This window comes from Sander lucioperca, chromosome 14, assembly GCF_008315115.2.
Source record: "Sander lucioperca isolate FBNREF2018 chromosome 14, SLUC_FBN_1.2, whole genome shotgun sequence".
NCBI classification, from domain to species: Eukaryota; Metazoa; Chordata; class Actinopteri; order Perciformes; family Percidae; genus Sander; species Sander lucioperca.
In genome coordinates, this window is record NC_050186.1 from 4,648,664 (window position 1) to 4,670,768 (window position 22,105).

At 39.7% G+C, this 22,105-nt stretch overlaps 2 protein-coding genes across 2 annotated transcripts; one reads left to right on the top strand and one right to left on the bottom strand.

Moving 5' to 3' along the window:
- The first annotated feature begins 375 nt into the window (after positions 1-375).
- LOC116062837 (sphingosine 1-phosphate receptor 3) lies at positions 376-4,928 on the top strand. The gene is made up of 2 exons (XM_031317575.2): positions 376-684; positions 1,170-4,928. The coding sequence occupies exon 2, from the start codon at positions 1,246-1,248 to the stop codon at positions 2,389-2,391; it is 1,146 nt and encodes a 381-aa protein (XP_031173435.1). The 5' UTR covers positions 376-684; positions 1,170-1,245; the 3' UTR covers positions 2,392-4,928.
- On the bottom strand, positions 4,403-21,364 carry shc3 (SHC (Src homology 2 domain containing) transforming protein 3). The gene is made up of 12 exons (XM_031317573.2): positions 19,939-21,364; positions 14,184-14,254; positions 11,647-11,710; positions 10,842-10,961; positions 10,145-10,198; positions 9,938-9,989; positions 9,718-9,847; positions 9,464-9,617; positions 9,215-9,308; positions 8,909-9,100; positions 7,218-7,543; positions 4,403-7,067 (listed from the first exon to the last, which is right to left on the bottom strand). The coding sequence occupies exons 1-12, from the start codon at positions 20,608-20,610 to the stop codon at positions 6,939-6,941; spliced, it is 2,058 nt and encodes a 685-aa protein (XP_031173433.1). The 5' UTR covers positions 20,611-21,364; the 3' UTR covers positions 4,403-6,938.
- Between the last annotated feature and the right edge of the window lie 741 nt (positions 21,365-22,105).

Here is a 22,105-nt window from a genome sequence, read left to right on the forward strand (position 1 = left end):
CATATGGCACCTTTAAGTTTGGTGCAATATGCACCAAAGTTAAGTTTTATTTATTTATATTTTTTATGGAATTTTTTTGTATTTTGTTTCTTTCCAACCTCATTTGTTTTTCAATTAGAAATAAGTTTATCAATAAAGTACTGTAATTACTGTATCTGTTAATTTATTCTTTCTATCCATTCTATATATCTTTCCAATTAATGTTATCTATCTAGCCTGATAACTAGTGGGCTAAAGTAATTTGAGATAGCTAGCTAACGTTAGCTTGAATTAATTTAAGCTAGTTAGCTAGCTATTAAATTATAAAATTATAATATAATTTTGTAACATGTCTGGGACAATATTATTGCAACATCTCTTACAACATTATGAGTTTCCACATACCTGGCTGGCTTTGATTTGCTTCATGAATTGGACTGACCTCCAGCTCCGTCCCTGCTCTCCCTGCACGGAGTGAAGGAGGGGGAGGTGGGGGTGTGACTTCCAGCCAACCGTCGACAACTCCAGAGTTTAGACTTTAGAGATCAGTAAAAGATGAGGAACTGCTCTCTTCCACTGAGCCGAGTGAGTACGAGTTAAAGTTCGACATTAAATCTGGGAATTTGAGAATCGATCAGCAATGAAATGTATGTCTTTCAGTGTGCGTTTCACTTTCAACTAAACCCCGACTGCGAGCATCCCCGGGTAAGTTGTGTTAAGGCTGTCATTTGGGAAAACTAAACTGCTTGAATTGGCACAAACTCGCTAATTAAGCTACATCTAGGCTAATTTACTGTGATGTGGAATCGATTAGGTCTATAGTACATGATTGTGATTACAAATATAGCTGATTTAATGTCTAAAAAGCCTCTAAGTAAAAATGTTTTGCATTTTTTTTAATGAGCCCCTGGTAGTTTGGGCAATGGTTCAAGATTCCTATGTAAACAAACAAACAGCACTTGGTGTCTTTTAGGGTGTAGAGACTGTATGTTTTTAAACGTTTTCTGCAGGTATTTGCTATTAAAGATCATTTGTTACCAAAGGAATAAAGAAAACTAGCTAGATTATTCAGTTAAAATACATCAGATAAAACCAGTAATTGCTGTATTGCTGCATAAATACAATGTTTTGAACTATAAATTGGCTGCTTTCTGTAATAATACTCACGTTCCTCACATCTTCCACTGCAGTTGAACACGTGGATCTGCTGACACTGGACTCCTTGCTCACGTCTGACATCCAGTGTCAGCAGCCGGTGCTTTGAAGATGATCAACCCTCAGATATACCTCCACTACAACTACACAGGCAAGCTGGACCACCGGCCCAGCGTTGGCACAAGCCCTGGCACAGTGGACACCAAAACCATTGTGTTCCTTATCATATGCAGCTTCATCGTCCTGGAGAACCTCACTGTGCTGGTGGCCATATGGAGAAACCAAAGGTTCCACAACCGCATGTACTTCTTCATCGGCAACCTGGCGCTGTGCGACATGCTGGCCGGAGTCGCTTACCTGGTCAACCTGCTCCTGTCAGGAGAGAAGACCCTGCAGCTCTCACCTGCTCTCTGGTTTGTCAGAGAGGGAAGCATGTTTGTAGCACTTGGCGCCTCCATTTTCAGTCTCTTGGCTATTGCTATCGAGCGACACCTGACTATGATCAAAATGAGGCCTTATGATGCCAACAAGAACTACAGAGTGTTTTTGCTCATAGGGACCTGCTGGCTGATTGCTATATCTCTTGGAGCTTTGCCTATTCTTGGCTGGAACTGCCTGGACAACCTCCCTGATTGCTCCACAGTCCTCCCTCTCTACACTAAGAAATATGTAGCTTTCTGTATCACAGTTTTCATGGTTTTGCTCTTAGCCATGTCAATCCTTTATGCCCGCATATACATCCTGGTTAAGTCCAGCAGCCGAAAGGTAAGCAAGCACAGAAACTCTGAGCATGCGATGTCCCTGCTGCGTACTGTCATCATTGTAGTTGGGGTCTTCATCGCCTGCTGGACACCAATCTTTATCCTGCTCCTGGTGGATGTGGCATGTGAGCAGTACTGCCCTATCCTCTACAAGGCTGACTGGTTCATTGGCCTGGCTGTGCTCAACTCAGCCATGAACCCGGTCATTTACACTCTGGCCAGCCGCGAGATGAGACGAGCCTTCCTAGGTCTGGTGTGTGGCGTTTGCTTCAGAGGGAAGGCTTCTGTGAATGGCAGTGGGAACAGGCAGTCTCTGGAGCCCAGCCGCAGCAGAAGCAAGTCGTGGAGCAGCCAGAACAACCCCAACCAGAACCAGCAGAGCTCCAGACAGGCGGAGCTGGAAAAGGGGCAGGAGACGGACACGGCCCGTGGTGAGGTCTCAGTGGTGGCGGGAGGTGCTGCTCAGGCCGTCATTGAGAGTGACAGAGGAGACTGAACAAAGGGAGCAAGATGTGTACAGTAGGACGGTGAGGGTGGTCCTAATGTGTAAGCTCATGGGCTTGTGGAGTGGTCAGAATTGGTAACGAAAAGGAATTTGAGTTGTGATTGATTCAGAATGATGGATTTCTTAGACTGCAGGGAAGTGGTTTCTCCTGTGTGATATTGATATATCTGCAACATCCATAATTGGGAAGCGTATTAAAATGTCCACACTTGGAATTAGACTGATTAATGTATGAGGCCAATACGTTCAACGACACAATCAATACCATCTCTTTTGAAGTACAGGTCATATTTCATCACTGTCCAGTGAGAACCACGTATCTCCAACTTTGTTCATTTTACAGTTGAACTGAAGGATGAACTCTTTATTGGTCGAGAAGATAAACCATCGAAAAACCCATTATTATGGATTATCCGGAGAGAAGAAAATGCATTGTCACAAAGCTGAAAACTGTTTTTCTTAGCTAATGCAAATTGGACATTTTGGAGGTACAGGGTTTTTCGCAGGACAATGACGATTTGCTAATGCATGGTGCTCTTACGCTTGAAAGAAAAACATTTACCTCCGTGGTTACAGATGTGACCAGATGTGACCAAAAAAGAAGTGAAAAATCACCTGCAATGAATTAAGTGCAATTATAGTTATGCAAAAATAATGAAGAATGATTGTAGGCAATGATTAGTGTAATGGCAATGGAAGTTATTTATTATTCTCAGTCTAGTCTGTAATTTTGTATTTACTCAGTAATACTACAGTATGCTGTGCAGTTACTGTAATGAAAACTGCATTATAAAATTGCAATGTAAATGAGATAAAAAGCAAAAACCTGCTACTGTTTTCTTTATATAAGCAGCATCGTGTTCAAACCGCTTCTGTTATCACCGTACAATGAATTGGTGTGATGTTTAATAAATATATGTAGTTTTAAGTGATACCAGGGCTCCATCTGCTGGTTAATAATGGTAGTTATTATCCTCGATGCTGACTAGATATTTTCATAATATGCTGCATGTTCAGAATCTTTTCAACCCTCATTTTAGTACAAAAATGAAGTTGTTGTGAGCGTCTGTGTTTCATCTGATTATTCCAGTCAACTCAATCATCTTTAGAAGCATGAGGTCAGTAAACTGAAGGAAGAGGCATGTGAAATAGTAATACTTAACTACATGCAGCTGTTTTTGTGATGCAAAATATTAGCTTTTACACAACAAACCTCATGTTTCCAGTAGAGTGCAGTTCTGTCCTTGTTATGTGCAATGTCTTCCTGATTCCTTTGAGAAAATAACTTAAATGTTGATTCACTCATTTACAAACACATATGTATTATTTACTCACTTATTTGTTGTAGTATCTAACCATGCATGTCATTTTTATTTGTCCAGGCTTAGAGATATCCATCTCTAAGATGTCTTCAGCCACAACAATACAATTAATGGATTTGTGTTTGTGTTGCTCACAACATTGAAAAAATACATTTTTAAATATTCAACTGCAACATCTTTTTTTCTCTCTCCAGAAACCGCTTCCCTCCCTGTTACTGTGGATAATCCAAAGATCTCATTGTGAATCGGTTTGATGGGGACTACTTTTTTTTGTACAAAAGAAATACCTATTAAAACTGACAGTGTGTTCAATGGATTATCCAGAATAACAAGGACACTTAATTAAATGGATTGTTTACAATGCTCTCAGTACCCAAAAATAAAATCCCATTCTTAAAAACTATCTGCATGGAAAGATATCACGCAAATTATGTGAGAACATATATTATTATATGATAATGTGGATGAACCAATTCTTTAAAATATTATAGGAAACTGTGAGGACACTGGCTAAATGCTGCATCTACCATACATTGAAATATGTTATCGGTTATTACAGCAGATACAACAGAGATTCTACACATTCACGGTTTTATTGCCAACAGTCATACAGAATAATGATAAACCCATACAACCAAAAGATTAAATCTGTAAACATCATTTGGACTCTTTTTATTTCCTTTTTTTTTTTTTTTTTTTACTTTACCTGTTCCAAAATAGTGAGTTTTTGTGTGATTCCCTCTGACGAAGATTTATATTTAGAATCTGGAAATGATACATTTATAATATATAATAGAGAGGGAGGGAGGGAGAGAGACAGATAGAGAAAACAGTAGTCTCAAGCAGCAACACGCAGCAGGGCAAAACACAACCTCTAGTGAACAGGCATGCCCCATTGAAGATCAGCTATTGCACTTTGAAGAGAGAGAGAAAAGAGAAATAAAAATACCATTTGTACAAATAAAAGGCACATTTTCATCAACAGAAATCTGGAAAGAAGCCATGTTCTTTCTGTGTCCCAGCGTGTTTGGTTGTATAATTTCTTTATGCCACACAGCTAATCATCACGTTATCGGAGAGTTTCAAGTATGGAGTTGTTCCTGCTTTATATGTATATGCTTTGTTCAAAACCTTTGCACATTTGTCAAAGGTGATTCTACAAATTTGCTTTTCAGAAATAAAGACTAATCACAAAAGAATCCTTTACATTAGAATACTGCTTTTTTTAATTTAGCGCATTATTCCTTCTCCCAAGATATTAGATTTGATGAAATTATGTCACAAAGAAGTGGAATTAAAGGTAATGATGGATTGTTGTAAAACAAAACAAAAAAAAAAAAAAAAAAAACTCAATGATTCTTTGTGCCATTTTCTTCTCAGCATTCTCTCAAAAATGCCAGTATGTTCTTCTGCTCAAAGGGACACAAGGAATCAAGTCGGCTTAAACCAAAAGTAATCTGGTGGTGGATATTTTTCCATTTTGATCCCAATACTGTTCTTTGCTAAACATATGTGTTGTTGTGAGATGCATGTACTGTACACTCCCTCTTGCAGCAAAATACAGGCACATTATATTACATTGCATCTGTCTTGTCAAACTCATTGAACACATGCTGATTTTCGTTCAACTGAAGTGGTCCAGTGCATATCAAATACAATGCCCCAATCATTTGGTATCCATCAGAGTACTGACAATAGTAAAGATGAGAGCATTTTAAAAGTATGTAGCTAGAACTGCTGTGTACTATTTCTACTAGCCATTTCAATTGTTTGATTCCCTCTCTACAAACAACAGTCTGTATAACACGAAATGCAGTAAACTGCTCTGAGGAATGATTGTGTACAGTGGAAATGCAAATGACCTCTGACCCGTCAAGCAACAATGGTTTCCCCCCCTGTACTGTAGTATGTAAAGCAATACACAGCCTGCATCCTTTGCTACTAATAACACGAGAGAATTAAGGTGAGTGTGACTGACAGGGGTAAACCAGTATTTCTGTGATGACATCTAGTGGCAATACAGTAGTCTTGCCATAAAATATCCACAGAAATATAATATTTTTGTTGAACATCAATAAGTGAAGGTCATCTAATATTAAACATTCTGTATTGAGTGCACACTGTGTGTTTGTCTAATTCAGTCTCTTGAGAAGAAAGGGTGAATTACATCTTGGTAATTCGTCTTGGTACAACTGACACAGATGATCTAAGTGATCAAACTTTCTGATTGTGCTATTTATTTGTGGTCATTCAAATAATAACAATAACTTTTAAAAGTTCACCCAAAACAAATGCTAAAATTAAGAATGTGAAAACATCCATTGCATGACTCAAGCCCCAAAACTAATCATTGACTACACACCTAAAAAAGAAGAATTCAGAGAAAACCAATTCAGAAATAATTACTGGTTGAAAAGCATAAATACTTTTTACAGTGTCAGCATACACAAGCACCTCTTTCAAATAAAGGGGTATCAAGGTCTACGAACAATGTCCACAAGAACAGTTGATTTTAAGTCATGCGACTGCAGTGACACGAGAAAATACTTCATAAAAAGTTTCTTTAAAGCCATTGACAGCACTATGAAGGATGTCTGTTTGCACCCCAACACTTTGTGACTACTGCAAAGCAAAACACATTCAGTTCTAATCCCCAATAAAAGCAGATTTCATATAGTGACTAATTGAGTGAGCTGTCACGCTAGGTGAGATGAAAGGACATTTTAAATAATTATAAACAGCATTTGTTGTCCAAACTGTTTTTTGTTTCCTCGACCTCTTAGCCAACGTTTCCTGAACGAGAAATGTGGTTGTGCTTGACAGACAAAACTAAAATTTGCGGTTTTTATTCTAAAATACTCTTGTTAACACCTCTTTGAGGCTTGATTTGCACTTCATCTAAACTACAAGAACAATTGTCTTTTTTATCTTTTAAAACACCAAATCAAGATATTATCTCCAAATGCACCTATGTCTTCTCAAAAATATAGCATTTCAGTCATCAGAACAAAATAATAACAGTTCTATAAATCTTTTTTTTTCTTCAAATCTTGCTTCTTCCAGTGCCTCCAGTAATGTAACCGTGGGCCAATTTCCCAAAAACACTGTCAGCCCATAGAGCCTTCAAGCATCTTCTCTTCATGTTTCATCTTCAAGTTTCAGGATGGTAGGAGAGACTGTTCAGAGCTTCCCATTTCCCACCATGCATTGCAAGCATCACTGTTTCCTTCCAACAGGCTGTAAGAGACACAGTTCACTCCCAGCTGACACAATCGGCAGATTGTTGTCACGGTGATGGCCAATAAGATGGCTAATGCTGTCAAATATATGATCTTTTGTCCGTACCTTTGAAAAGAGAAAGATATATTAAATGTCTGTTGAAGTTTAATTTTAGCAAAAGTTGAGTTTTCTTCCACTTGATGCATTCCTACTCACAAATCAGTCATTTCTATCTCCCCTAAAACACACTCTACATGTCCTTTAACCCCATCTTACCGTGCCCTCAGGGTCCACCAGCAGTAGGTGTTTGGCAAGTCCATTGTGCATGCCTGTCAGTACGTAGGACCCTGGGTTGGTAGTGCTCTTACGAACCAGGAAGTCCCCGTCTTCTTTCAGCAGTTTTTCAGCGTCGCGGCGGCTCATTTTGCCATGGTACCACGTCTGGCCCTCCAGCTCCTCCTGTGCTCGGAAGGCCACCGAGCGAACAAGAAGAGGGCTCGAGTTGTCCACGGATGCTTCCTTCTGAAGACTGGAGACCTGGGACTGGGCTTGCCCCTGGGTCGGCGGATGGGACTGCGACTGAATGGCATCCTCGAAGGGCTCTGGTATAGGTGAGGGCAATGCCAAAATGATGAATCAAGAGAGGAATGATATCTGTAGTACAAAGTTTAACTTGACATGCTACAGCTGTCAAGACTCATAAACTATGCTAATCCATAATTTCACCTACTATAATTGTTTGTATAAAAACTTAAACACTCTCGGAAACACAAGATCATCATTGCTTTAACTTAAGAACAGTGTCTTAACTTCTTCATGGTAAAAGATTGTACCTAGATTACTAGTGTTATGGTAATTGGATAATCTATTCTATTTCACACCATTCCACTGATCGACAGGTGGTGGTTATACAGCAAGAAATGCAGAAATGTAGTAAGTAAACATGGATGTAAACGATGCAGGTTTTAAAACGTTTAAAAAATTGGCTTCAGGATGCACACAATGCATTTGGGTGAGCAACACTAAAAGAATCCTGACCCTCTGCCCTTCCTATCAAGTCAAACTGCCTTTCTATACCAACTGATTAACTAACAAACATGTTATTTCAACAGGATATGCATCACATTAAAGAAGTCTGCTGAGCTAATGGCGCAAATCCTCACTTTTATGACGTACTAGTACAGGCCAATTACATTTTCATCACTATATAATAACTTAGTACATATAGTACTGCAATTATTTACTTATTCAATAACTTTCCAAATCAACCAACTAAATTTTTCAGGGCGACCTCTAGCTTACCCAGTAGAGTGTGCACCCCATGTAGGCTGAGTACTTGGCAGTGGCCCAGGTTCGAATCCGACCCGCGGCCCTTTGCTGCATGTCGACCACCCCTCTCTCCCCTTTCCTGTCTTCAAGCTATCCTGTCTATTAAAGGCCATAAAGGCTAAAAAATATTCTTAAAAAAAAGATTGATCAAATTACGACTTTCTGTGCTGGAGTTGGTTAGTGAAGGAACAAAGTCAAATGTGACTGTTAACTTTAAAGAACTACAGTAGGTGGAGGATAAAATCTGCACTCAGAGTTCATAGGAGAACAGTTCACTTTTTAATGTTATAGTTCACTGCTCACATGTAATTTGTGTCATGGATTCCTCATACATAGTTACACACATCTTTATGTAACTGACCGTTCATGTATAATAATAGCAAAGCTAAGGTGGAAATTGAAAGGAGGAAAGAATAAAGCTGTACACTCCTCCTATTGTGTCCATACTGATATGGTGTGATTATAATACCACGCCGACGTCACTGAGAAACAAAAAGCTAGGAAACCTCTATAATTAAGAACTCTGAAGTCATTACAATGTTATTCTGAAAGCAAGGCAAATATCTTAATGAGTCCACTACTCAAATCATATGACCAAACAGAAAGTGAAACTTCAGCACAGACCCGCCAAGACTTACTCATGTCAAACAGGTCCTTCTGTGGGCTCTCTTTGGCTGCAGCTGCCATGCCCTTCGTCACATTTTCCGCCTCGGCCTGGAGCGCTGCGAGCACCTGGGCGTCAATTTGCTGAGTGTTCACATAAGCAGGCATCTCTCCTGTTTTCGGTGCCTGACCTTTACTCTCGGGCAGACTGTTTATATCAAATGATCCTACAGTAGACATTTGGAGAAACAATCATAGCCACAGTGTTGAATTGATGAAATTCAGCAAAATTAGAACATGTCCTATGTGTTTATAAAGTGGTCAAGCATGGACTTTCTTACCCTGTTGTATGAATATGGGCTTTCTTTCATCTCCCCAGTTTTCTCCACAGTGCCGCCCTTGGTAATATGTCTGATCGACTGAAACTGGGCCCATCTGATGACATACAGACACACAGTTATCAGTTAGGAGATCATGAGTTCATATTGTTAAAAAGACTCAACATTAATGATGTTATTGTGATTACGTCCACATGGAAAAAGTCAATCTGCTTAAGTTCCTAAGATCAATCCACATAAATTGAGTTGTACCTGGCATCCATCTGGCGCTACATTCTGATTGGTCAGCCTGGTGTCGATGAAGCCTCCAGGGGGTGGCATCTTGCCGGGGATGTTGTTATAGTAAGGATGTTCTGCTGACTCCTCCTCTTCCTCTGTCCATGGTAACTCCTCCATGTTTAATACCCTAAGAAAAAACATGGTTTGATCATGAAACTCAATACTGCCTGTGTGGGTGCGTGTATTTGTGAATATGTACTTTTGTGAGTGTTTCATGAACACTTCACCTGTCATGTGTGGAGGATAATTTGCTTGAGGGACACTGCAGGTACAGCTGGAAGCGAAGGTCAAAGGCCTGGCCGATGGTGCTGATGACATCCTGGGCCAGCCCGTCAGAGCACTCCAGGATGTGGCATGCTGACGAGGGCCAGCGCAACACTTTTTAATGAGAATGTTGCATGTGAGGTATGAGAACCTCTATAAAGTATCAAAGGAATGAACACCTACCTCTTCTGTTAACGGGGTCCTTTGCTACATAGGCAACATAATCGGTTGTGTCCTGAGAACAAAAAAAATACACATTGTAAACTGTTATAATATCATAATACCTTCATACCACAACTTTTACTTTCTGGTTTCTGGTTATCAAATATTTTTGTTATGGAGAAGTTTAGGTTTGAATTATCACAAGACACAGATGCCTTAGATACTTACGGGGTCTCCACCTGAAGCAAAGGAGATGGACTGCATGTGATGGTTGGCTATGATCTGACAAGAGCAAAATGATGCAGTACATATGAGTTAACAAACGTCTCTTTAAACACACACAGATAGATACAAATGCACATATGTGTAGGATTATTAATTATATTTATTATTTTTTTATTTGGCACCATCTGCTGGCAGTGTCAAGAAAGACACTGGGGTAAACAGCAAATGCACACTGTGACCACTGACCACCACATCCACAAAGAAAACTGGCTATATATATATAGTGACGTGCATACGAAAAGTCTAGCAAACATCTTCTGGTTATTCTAGCAACATCTGGAGAGATCATATGCTCATGCTTGTCTTCCTCTTAACTGTTCTTTTATTAGATAAAACTTAAATTTGATCACTTTTTTCATCTTTTTTAGTTGACTATGGAGATTAATTCTTGACCTTGGGGATACATACTGTATGTGTGGTAAATATTCTAAAAAGCAAGGTCTACTTACTTAGCTACTCAATGAGCTTTCTAGCATGTCCCATGGCCTTCTTCATTGTTTTCTTAACACACACACATAGTTTATGTGGTTGCTGGGGGGTTTGTGCAGACTCCCTAATACAATGGTGCTGCTATTTTTTTTTACACGTAGCATCGTGGTTCACATAATCTCATAATCGTTTACAAAAGTTGCACACCGACCTGTTTGCAGTCAGGGGCCATCAGGTTGAGGCTACTGGTGGAGATATTTAGGTTGATGGACATGCCAGCAAACTGCAGGTTGCTCTTCCCCAGGATACTGGACAGAGCTTTAGATGGTGGCTGAGAGGATCAGAGGACACAGACAAACACAAATAAAGCAAATTGCAGCAACAAGCAACAAGTCTCTTCTTTACCAATTTAAAAGTATATCTTAACATCTATTCTGAGAGAGAAACTAGTCGGTGCTGATGTTGTGTTATATACTCTTCCCTGACATTTGAACAAGCTCTAGAGAGCAGAGTAATGCTTCATTTCACACCCCACATTAAGACACAGTCTCCTCGCACACTGTGGACACACACCAAGCACATGCACACACACATGGAAGACAGACACACACACACACCCTCCTGATCACAGATATTGTGCACTACATGAGTCACTAAGCACTGTGTGCGGTGTGCAATGCATCGTGGGCTGGAGCTACGCCCACGCACATACAGTCCTCTCTCTCTCTCTCTCTCTCTCTCTCTCTCTCTCTCTCTCTCTCTCTCTCTCTCTCTCTCTCTCTGATTTCCCTCTCTTTTTACATGAAGGAAGGATGAGAGAAAAGGAACTTACAGAGGCTACATGCTATATATAGAAAGTGGAAGGGTAAATGAATATCTAATGCTGTTTCCTCTTTTTCTCGCTACTGTACCTTTCACTAACATTCATTTTCTCAGCTCTCTCAGTGTGGCTATCACTTCTCCCGTGACCACTCCATCTCCCTCCCTCCTCCCTCCCTCTCTGTCCATCCATGTACCTTTCTCTTCCGCAGAGCTCCTTTGGTCCCTGGAACAGCCTCACACACCAGGCTGATGGCTTCCCTAGAGGGAGGGCGAGAGGACGGTGAAGCCAAGATGGTGACCAGACACAGCCACAGAATCACAGTTATTTTGGCATTAAGTTAAGACTGTATTTACAGTTTCTACTCATGATTACGTACTTTGCCAAGAAATGTGTTTTGTTATCTTGAAAGGAACAAGTACAGCCATGCTAGTGGCTCTATGCTGTGCAAAGGCATAGCAGAATTCTCAGCTAAATGTCATCATGCTTGCACGCTAACAATGACAATGCTAACATACTGATGTTTAGCAGGTATAATATACCATGTTGAATGAGCATGCCAACATTAGCTAATTAATACTCATCACAAAGCACAGCTGATTTTAGCAGATTTTATTTTAGGGTGTAAGCTGGTGGGGTTTTTCTTTAAGTGATTTCTAATTGTTATGTGATACTCTAATAGTTAAATTCCTTGGATTTTTATTTTTTTTTACCATGAATTACTGCTAGTATTTATTTCTCTTCAGTTACACCTTTGCATAGTCTAATGTGCGAGTTACTGGACTATTTAGTAATCATTGAATGAAATAAGTGTTGGCTAGATGTACTGTAAGGGGAAGTTTATATTGTTATTATGTTATGTTATAATTTTAACTTCATGTATTTCATGTTTTTCTTTATTTAATGTCATTATTGTTTTATTTTTTAATTAATTTGCTGTTGCTGCAATCTGTTTTGGGTTTGTCTCTATGAATATATGGTGGATGAAATTTTACAGAGTCAAGATTCAATATGCAGTGCAGTTTTATATGGTGTCATTGGGAATATTACAAATGCAATGTCTCTCGTGAAACCATGCAACTGTATCTGATATAAAGCACTATACATCACAGAGGGAAATCTAAAACTGTCTTTAAGATGTGAAGTAAACCGTTTTATCTGCAGCGGCCATCACCGTGCTGTCATTTTAATGTAAAAGACAACAATATGTGGATTAAATAGGGGCTAAAGATAGAGCTGCTTTGATGCAGAAAAGTCAATTTTCTCTCTGAGACAAAGTGAATATTGGTTTCATGATAGAAGAAACAGAAACGTTCATTTTTGTATCCTTTCTACGTGGATAAATCACGCACAGCAGTCTGTTCTTTTAGAAAAGGCAAAGTCTAATAATACCAATAGCATGAGACATAACATTTTCTCTCTGTCTATCTGTCTCTTTATTAGAGGGAAACAGAAACGCACAGTGAGCGAGAGACTACTACTGTGTGGCCTTGCAGGCTAACGTTAGTCTGGACTGACTTCAGGAAGTCAAGCATAAAAGTGGACATGACACAATCCGATTCACTTTTGGCCTTTGCCTCACTGCACATTGGTCAACGATTTCAAAGATACACATGGAGTCACAAAAAAATTCCATGCAAATAAATTGTGATAACGGCACCCTAAATGTACTTTAAATAAATATAATGTCAAAATCACATGTCACATTTTAAATTGTTTTTTTTTTTTTTTGGATTACAGATTGAACTTTATTAATACGGAGAACGAATTTTCTGCTTGTAAATATAATTTTTATCTGCTAAGGCATGACAGAGAGCAGTGTTTTTCTTATAAAAATAAAGTGTTTTAATAGACAAAACTAAATGTATTATTTACTAACCCTTTGGTCACATCAGATTTTCACTGGTCAATTTGAACTGAGAATTCCTTTCATAAAGTTTTACTACAATGCAATTCTGATACTTTCCGTCTTTGCTCTACATGTTTTCTGGTGTTCTTCTTTTCGGTTTCCTTCTCGTTACTTTACTGCTCTCAAATTTGCTCCTACTTGTTTGCCTGGACAAGCTCTAGAGTCATCACTGTCAATCTCTTCATCACTAAAATAATTGTGCGTCTGCTGAAGTACACAAGTTATAAACACACACAAACCCATAGGTAGAGTAAAACAAAATAGCCAACTAGAAACTTAAATGCATCATAGATTTGTCACAGTAACTTTGAGTTACCAATAATAACATTCTTGCTAACTGACATTAGCATATCATTAACAAGCTAGCTAAGCTAGCATGGTAGCTAATGGTAAAAAAAAAAAAAAAAAAAAAAAAACACTTCACCAAGTTCATTCAAGAAATGGAAAATAAAATACTGAAAAAAAATAAACTGAAAAAATAAACTGAAATACAGTTACCTTATCTTATAACATCAGTTCGGAATTTTAGAAGTTCATGAGTATCAGCTAAAATATGATCTTGTAGATTTGAGGTTTTAAGATTTAGTTTTTGGTTCAATAATCTAACCGTTCAGACCTGATATAAACAAGTTTTCTGACGAGTTTTAATTCAAAATGTTTACGGTTTTTCAGTAAAGCTTTAAAAAAAAAAAAAAACTCATACCAGTCTTTTGTGCGTGTTGTTTGTGGGTTTAAACAATACTGATCCGATGGAATAATAACCGATTTGTTTTATAGGACATCTAGTGAATCATTAAAAGTCAAAATACCAAGTGTGGACGTACCTTGTTATTTGTGATCTTGTGGTGAAATCCAGGGACCTCATCGACCGAAGGACTTCTATACAGCCCAGATACTGGAAAGCAAAAATATCAAAAGTTACATGACTGGCATATCATCTTGTACAGAAAAACACGCCTGATTTGTTTGCGTCACCAATGCAAACTCACTACATCCAAATAACTGTTAGTCCTTTAATGTATACCAAATCACTACAACATAAATATAATATTAAGAAACCAAGGGGCTAATTCCAGAAAGGAAATTTTGACTCAACCAATCAATTTTTTGACCACTAGTAGCGTAGTCTATATCCACGACCTTCCACTTCTGGGATTGCTCCTTTGCCGCCGGAAATTCCGCCGTATGTTCTTCGTTTCGTTTCGTTTCGTTTCCTGATGTCCGCCGGTACCTTACGCTTTCTTTGTGTTGGAATTTTAAACTCCGGTCGATTAATGAAGACTATAATGGTTAAAGCTATAGTGCGTAGATTCTGCTGCCCCCATGAGGAATTGTAATGACAACAACACTGTTGGTGCGTCCACATGATACAAGCCTACCATGATCGCGCAGCACCCCCACCCCTACTCCACGCAGTTGGTAGTATGCAAGGAGTACACAGAGGATTAAAAAACATGATGGACTCTTCAGAAGAGGTAATTGTAGAATAATTAATTATTCACTCGAGTTTCTGCGTGCGAAAGTCACCGGACGACACAATCTTCTGAACACAGCCATACTGAGAAATACAGAGAGAGTTGTGTGGAGCTGATAGTCTTTGTAGCAACTCATTTGGTAATGGCTTGAAGGTAACGGACATTCATTAATATCAAAAAGTAGAGCTTTAACTGCTCCTTAGATCTCTGTAGGGTAAATTGAGACAGCTAGCTAGTACCCGTCCAATCTGAGTTTTCAGTTGCACGACTAAAACAACTTTTGAACGTACACGTTTCACCAAAGCAAGTTCCTTCCCGAGGCTATTTTGCAGCGGCACTGGGGCTTAGTAGCGATGTGGAGGAGGGTCTGGCAAAGAGAGACTGCTAGTAGTGTAACTGGAGCAGTATTTTTGTGAGCAAGTCCCCGACTGGTTTGTATATGCTGCACATGCACAAACACGCAACACCCATTCCTGTTATTAGTTTCAGGCTAATCCACTGATCGACAATTGGTGGCAATAACGCACCAAAGATACTTGTTTCAAGAAAAGGTGGTGAAGAAGAAGCTGTATACTAGCAAACATGAATGTAAATAATGCAGGATTTTAAAAAAAATGCTTAAAATAAAATCAACTTTGCAAATGTTTTATGAGGAAGAAAATGCATTCAACCCAATGGTTTGGCCTCAAGGACACACAATGCATTTTGAAAAGAAATACTTAATGAAAAGAAAAAATGTTTGTTTGCAATAAAACTCCACGGGGTAACTTTAAGTTGCTAATTTTGCTTTTTGGAATACCCAATACTCAACCGTCCGATGACAAACACTGTGATATGAAAAAACTAATGATTTAAAACTGTGCACATGTATATAAGAGTTGCACGCAGACCTAAACCTGTATTACATCAGCAAATTTGTATCATTGTTTTCTACTTACTAATTAAAACAGAAACATCCAGCAGGAGTTCACAAAGCCAAAGTCTGAAATGAGTTGTTGCAAACTTGGAATAAAAAAAAATTAAGTGATTTAGAAACTGCATCAGTGAGTTACTATGCCACGTGAGATGACTGTTGTCCTCCCATCCCATTAAACCATCTTTAGTACCAACCACCTACTCACATTACAACACCTCCTCTAAATTAATATTGCACAGACTGAGAACATTTTGTGCTGACGACATCCTGTTATCAGAATCACATCATAATCTGGCTGTAATCAAAACAGACATCCAGACACACTGACATATCTATTTCCACTCCTTTTTAGAAAGAACTAAGTTATTAGAATCATAACTTTCATATTATGAGGCCCCCTTCTCTCCAGTGAGCGTTTTGCAAGCACCAGCATACAAATTTTGTCAACATGACGTTTGCAAAATTTTAATGCTATCTATTTTCAGTGTGCACAATTCAGCAGGGCCAAAAATATATCAAACAGTGCTAAAATTGGTAGAGACCTACAGTATTCTGAGCACAACATGAACACATTTTCTCTCATGCTGTAGAACAAACAAAGTACATAGTTCACACAGTAAAACTGTGCTTTAAAATAATTATGAAAATCAATGGGAGGCCAGTTCTGAAGAGCCCATAAATGATCCCAGTGAGTAACACATTTCTAAGTGAGCATATGTTCTTTAACATGCAAAACTACAGATACACACACACACACACACACACACACACACACACACACACCACACACACACACACACACACACACACACACACACACACACACACACACACACACACACACACACACACACACACACACACACACACACAACTGGCTTTATAACAGGCAAAGACCAGAAACGTGAAGTCATATATCATACCGGCTACAGTTGTTTCTTACTGGAGGTTTGATGTTGTGCTCATGAATTCAAACATTTAGTTTATTTCCAAATGTAAAAAGTGGCTTTCATATCACTTATTTGCCCTCAGGTTAAACATGTTACAAAACGTGTTCCATTGTGTACAGTTGTTACTTTAGAAACATTTTATGATACAGTTCAGTTCTGTGCAGTCTAGACAGGATATGTCAAGTCAAGAGGATAAAGCACTTGTTCAATAAACAGGATTAAGTAGGCTAATGAAAAAAGTATTAATACATTTGAATAACATGAAACACTTGCACCAAATAAGGGACTGTTCGTTATTTAATTAAGGGGCCACCGGAAAAAGACGTGGCCCTCCCCTCATCAGTAATAATTTTCCTATGACCCTCCAAAACAATTTGAAAAAAAGGAATGACCCTCCCCTCGCGTGCAAGTTTGCATTTAGCAAAGAAGTACAGATACCGTTTGATTTTTACAGCCATGATGTACACAAGTTAACCTCTGCATTCTCATCTTACACATCACACTCCTTATTACCATAACCATTACCATAACAGTTATGGTGTGGTGGCCATTTCAGTAGATTTACTCACTAACATTGTTGTGGAAACACAATAAGCATGGATACTAAATGCACACTGCATGCATTACTGCATTACTTCAAATACTGAGTTACTCCTCTAGTAAACTAGTATTCATATGAAATAAAACAATAAAACATTGAGGCCATTCAGCAAAGGACGCTGGGATATAACCAATTCAACACTGGTTGCTATGGACTTGTCACTATCGTCATTGTATATTTGAGCACATAGGTAAAGCTGCCGAAGCTGAACATTATATTCCAAAACACATATGTTTATTTTTAAAGTTTTTAAGTTACATTGTAACAATTTAACAATTCGCCCTTATGAAATCCAATCGTGGCACGGCTGTTTTGGAACGCAATAGACAGACGCTTAAATTCAACTAAAATGTAACGGTGAACAATCAGTGTTGGACCTACAGCCTGTTGAGATGACTCTCCAAACGCAGAAACCAAGCGCAGTCACACCATAAAACGTTAAGACACGTTGAGAAAAAAGATCCGCATTTTGCCGCAATCCAATGACACAAAAAAAAGTAATCCACAGCGATCAGGAGATCCACAAAAAGGTAAATGATACGGTGTATCCAGCAAGGCCGATACGAGCGTCACAAACGAGGGCTCTCCACTTTGCCGTTTAAACAAAGTGGAATAAACGTATAAAAGTCCAAATCTACACAAAACCCGCAATCAATTAGTAAGCTGACATCACATGTATATACATGGCATTTAGGAAACCTTTATTGCAAGGTTGGCACGGCAAGATGTCCAGACTAGTGCAACAGTAACTTTCGTTTTTTGCGTCCTGCTGCTCCCATCGTCAGCCAGGTAATATTTTTTTTTACTAAAGCAGTATATGAAATCAGATGTATTACCTATCACCATTTAGTTGTTTTGTGTTATTTAAGATATTTATTTAATATCTGGTCATGCCAGATGTAATTAATCCACTCATTTTTTAAACAATGCAATTACCCGTTTGAGCCACTAGGGGGCAGTGCTCCTCCTGCCCCCCCCCAGCAAACTCCGCGTACGCGGTCAGACCCATCTGCTAGGGGGCCGAGACTGAGAGCTACATGGATAAATATGCACCAAACAAGCCACTTTGAAATTTTGCTCTTTTCATGAATAAAAAAGTTGGGTGTCACCCAGACTAAAAAATGTTGGATGACCCTCCCCTCAGCAAAATATAAAAAGACATGACCCTCCCCTATTTTCCTCCGGTGGTCCATTCCATAAATACCGAACGGTCCCTAAGTATGATAAACAGGCATGAGCAGTAAATAATTACCATACACTAACCAACACAAAAAGGATGGTGATTACTAAAGCAGCTTTAATCAATATTTTTATATTCACAACGATTCCCATGACTATTTGCGAAAGGGGGGATGAACCCTCAGAGAATTATCGCCCAAATCTGCAGTTCCCCTCAGCTCTAGGGAGCACTGTTGTTGTGGTTTGTAGCTAATTTTAGCAATTTGTTGTGGCCTTTTTTTTGCATAAACAAATATGGGCTAAAAGTGTGAGTGTAAACAGTGTCACTGTCAGTCAATGTCCTTTTAGAGTAATGGTGCATGATGCGCAAGGAGTGACCACATGACGTTAATTAAAAGTGCTGTGAGCATAACACCACGTTGAACTCAATACACACAGGACCTCAAACCACAGGAAAAGCAGAGGGTGGGGGAGCACGGACCGGACCCATTTTCCCTCTCACAGTGTGGATGCTTTCAGCAACATTGACTGGACAAATAAGCGCTCCCGTCCTTAATGCAGATAATGGAATGTCACGCTGGTCACAGATACTGTAGGCTTTGTTCAGGCAAGCTGTAGTAGGTGTCATATGATGGCAATCATACTGTGTAACTTGATTTGGAATATAACACATTTCACCTGGCATTGGCCTTCAGTATGCTCATTCAGCTCTACATTTTACTTTTTGTTTAATGTGTTGCCTACATAAAAGGAAGATGTTCAGGCAAATGCACACTTTACTGCTAACATGGGTTCAGTGAAAATGGTTTGTTGCATTTTTTAATTCATTTTACACCGTGAAGAGCCAGGGCTCAGCTTGATCACTCCTCATAGTGACTCATTGCCGGCATGATCACATTCACAGCTCTCATAGTTCTGCGCCAACTTGTGCCCTGTTTAAATGATGTATGATGGCTAACCAACATTAACATGAGATACGGATGCTATGAGACAAACATGCACTGTATGTCGTTTGTTTCTTCCTATTCCACCATTTTACTATCTGCAAGCTTAAACAGCCATAGAGCTCATAGATATGCACAATGTACAGAAATAACACATCACCATGGTTACAAAAGCATAACGCTGTGGCTCCACATGCACAGGACAGACAGTGTTTTTCCCATCACAGGTTTTTCCTATACTTTCCCCCAATATTGACCTTCACTATTTCCTGAATTATTCAATGTTCTATTATCTGGTCGCTGTTCCTTCACTTAGCCTTCTGTTGTAGCCAACCTATGTACACCCACTCAAGGGCATGTTGTGATGTGCCAATGAAACTACATTATCTCTCCTTCATCCCCCCACCCTCCCCTGTGCAGGTAGCTGGGCTTGAGTCATTGAAAAAAGAGAATTTGTAAAGAATGGAAAAGAGGGAGAGGGCAAAAACGGAAATGAGAAAGAAAGACCACCAACCTTCACAATGTATGTCACTCCTGGACCAGAGATCTTCTCGCTCGAGTGCAGCCATCCTCTGGAGGGTTTGCTCACCAGTCCACCACCTCCACCTGGATGCCAGTCCTCTCCGCCGAGCTGGAGCTCATCCAGCCTGCTCTTCTTGCTCATGCTGACGGCTGGCTCTAGCTGCGAGCAGGGGGTTGAATGGGAGGCCGAGCTGCACAGAGAGCTGCCCACACCAGAGGCTGCTGCCGCTGCTGTCGGCGCACTGGGGTTCGGGCCACTGGAGCAGCCTGAGCCCGATCCCCCACCCCCCTGCAGCTTAGACACAGCCAGGTCCTTGACAGCCGAGGGCAGACCCTTGATGCCCAGCAAGCTGCCTGAGTTGCTGAATTTCAGGCTGGACACCTTGTTGATGAGGGTACAGAGGGTGGTGCCTCCATCTTCCAGGTGATCAGAGCCGTGGCTGGTGGGGGTGCTGGAAGCAGTGGTGGTGGAGGAGGGCTGGACCTCAGTTGGGGGTGTGTAAGATGTCTCGGCTGCAGACTGGGGGGTGGCCGAGACCTTGGGGTTCATGGACAGGCCGTGGAGAAGCTCATCGACGGATGTTACTGACTCATTCCTGAAGCGGTTGTATTTGGTACGGTGAAGCATACCCTTCTCTCTCTTGCTCTCTCCACCAACCGACATGCACAGCTTGCCTCTTTCACAAGTGTGCTGGCAGATGTGGCTGAGCAGTGCTGATTACCCTCTCCTGTAACATAGCAGCAGCAGTACAGGCAGCAAACGCCTTTAAGCAATCACAGGCCACCTGACTGTAATTTTCTCTATTGAGGTTACAGTGGTGGTTGTGTTGAGCTGCTGCTGCCGCTGCTGTCGCCAAAGTCCAATCTGCTCTTAGTCAAATCCAGAGCTGCAATCCAATCCGTCAGAGGGAAATATACAGACACAATCCATGGAAACACAGCATTGGGGCAGAGGAAGAAGAGGATGGTGAGGAAAAAGGTCTCTAAAAGGCTGCCAGTGTTGTGGTGCAGCTTGTTTGGTTTCCAGTGGTGATGAGGCTGCTGCTGATTTCTAGCCTTAAAAATCAAAAAAGTACGAGAAAAAGGTCTATGTTGTCGATGATCACGGATACTGCGAGGGAAGAGCAAATACTCTCTACTGACTGCTGCCTGCCTGCCGGCTCAGAGCTAAAGCATGACTCACTGATCTGAGGAAACCTTCTCAACAAAAGGCTTGCTGAACACTGCAAATCACTTCCTGTTGGAGGGAGAGAGAGAGAAAAAAAAAACTCCCACTTACAGCACACTAGAAGCAATCAATTTTTAAATTCCCCAGTCTGATATTTATTCTCTGTAATTATTTCCTTCCCATTTGTTTTTCCGAGAAAAGGAAATTAAGAATGAGAGGTTGCTTGAATATTTAACTTCGTAAAATTACTGATAATTATTTTTATTAATTATTTAATAAAATAATTTGCTAATTTGAATTCATGTTATCCACAATCTACATCTTATTAAGTAGATGAACTGATAAAAGTTGTGATAAAAGGATGATGCACACAATAAACTAATCACAGAAATGAAATGAAACTAGTATCCATTTAATTGACAGCTACAATCCTGCCAAAATCTAAGAAAAATACGGTTGTTTTTAATTCAAGAATAAAACCTCTATTTAAATCTTTCATGAAGATGTCATTTTCCTAAAAGGATGTAGAAGCAACATATACAGTGAATTTCTGAAAGCAACAATACAGTAACATTTTAGCATGACTGGAAATACGCAACATCATTAATATATTGTCCATGTTAATTTTAAATAGCCGCAGAATATGGGCAGACATCAAACCTGGTTCTCAGTTATTTACTTTCAAAAACCTATGACTACTTGTTGTTTCTGCACAAAATATTCATAATCAGGCATTAACGCAAAAATGAATAAAGCATATCTAATGTGCAGCAGTATTTCTCTATCAGTATTCTGCAACAAAGGAATACAATTTCAGTTCACAACAAGGAAGCAGTCCAGGTTGAATTACATGAATGACAAAAAAAACACAGTAGGAACGACATGTTTCTCAGGCAGATAAGTCAATGAAACAACCAAAAGGATAACGGAAAAAGCCCATGAGCCTCCTTAAAACCAGCAGCAATGAAGCATCTTTGTCTTCCCTGTAGCG

Coding starts and splice junctions, on each gene's coding strand:
- shc3 (XM_031317573.2), bottom strand. CDS start 20,610: ATGTCGGTTGGTGGAGAGAGCAAGAGAGAGAAGGGTATGCTTCACCGT. Junction 9,990..10,144: donor TTGCTTCAGGTGGAGACCCC/GTAAGTATCTAA, acceptor TTTTGTTCTCAG/GACACAACCGATTATGTTGC. Junction 9,309..9,463: donor TAGCGCCAGATGGATGCCAG/GTACAACTCAAT, acceptor GTATGTCATCAG/ATGGGCCCAGTTTCAGTCGA.
- LOC116062837 (XM_031317575.2), top strand. CDS start 1,246: ATGATCAACCCTCAGATATACCTCCACTACAACTACACAGGCAAGCTG.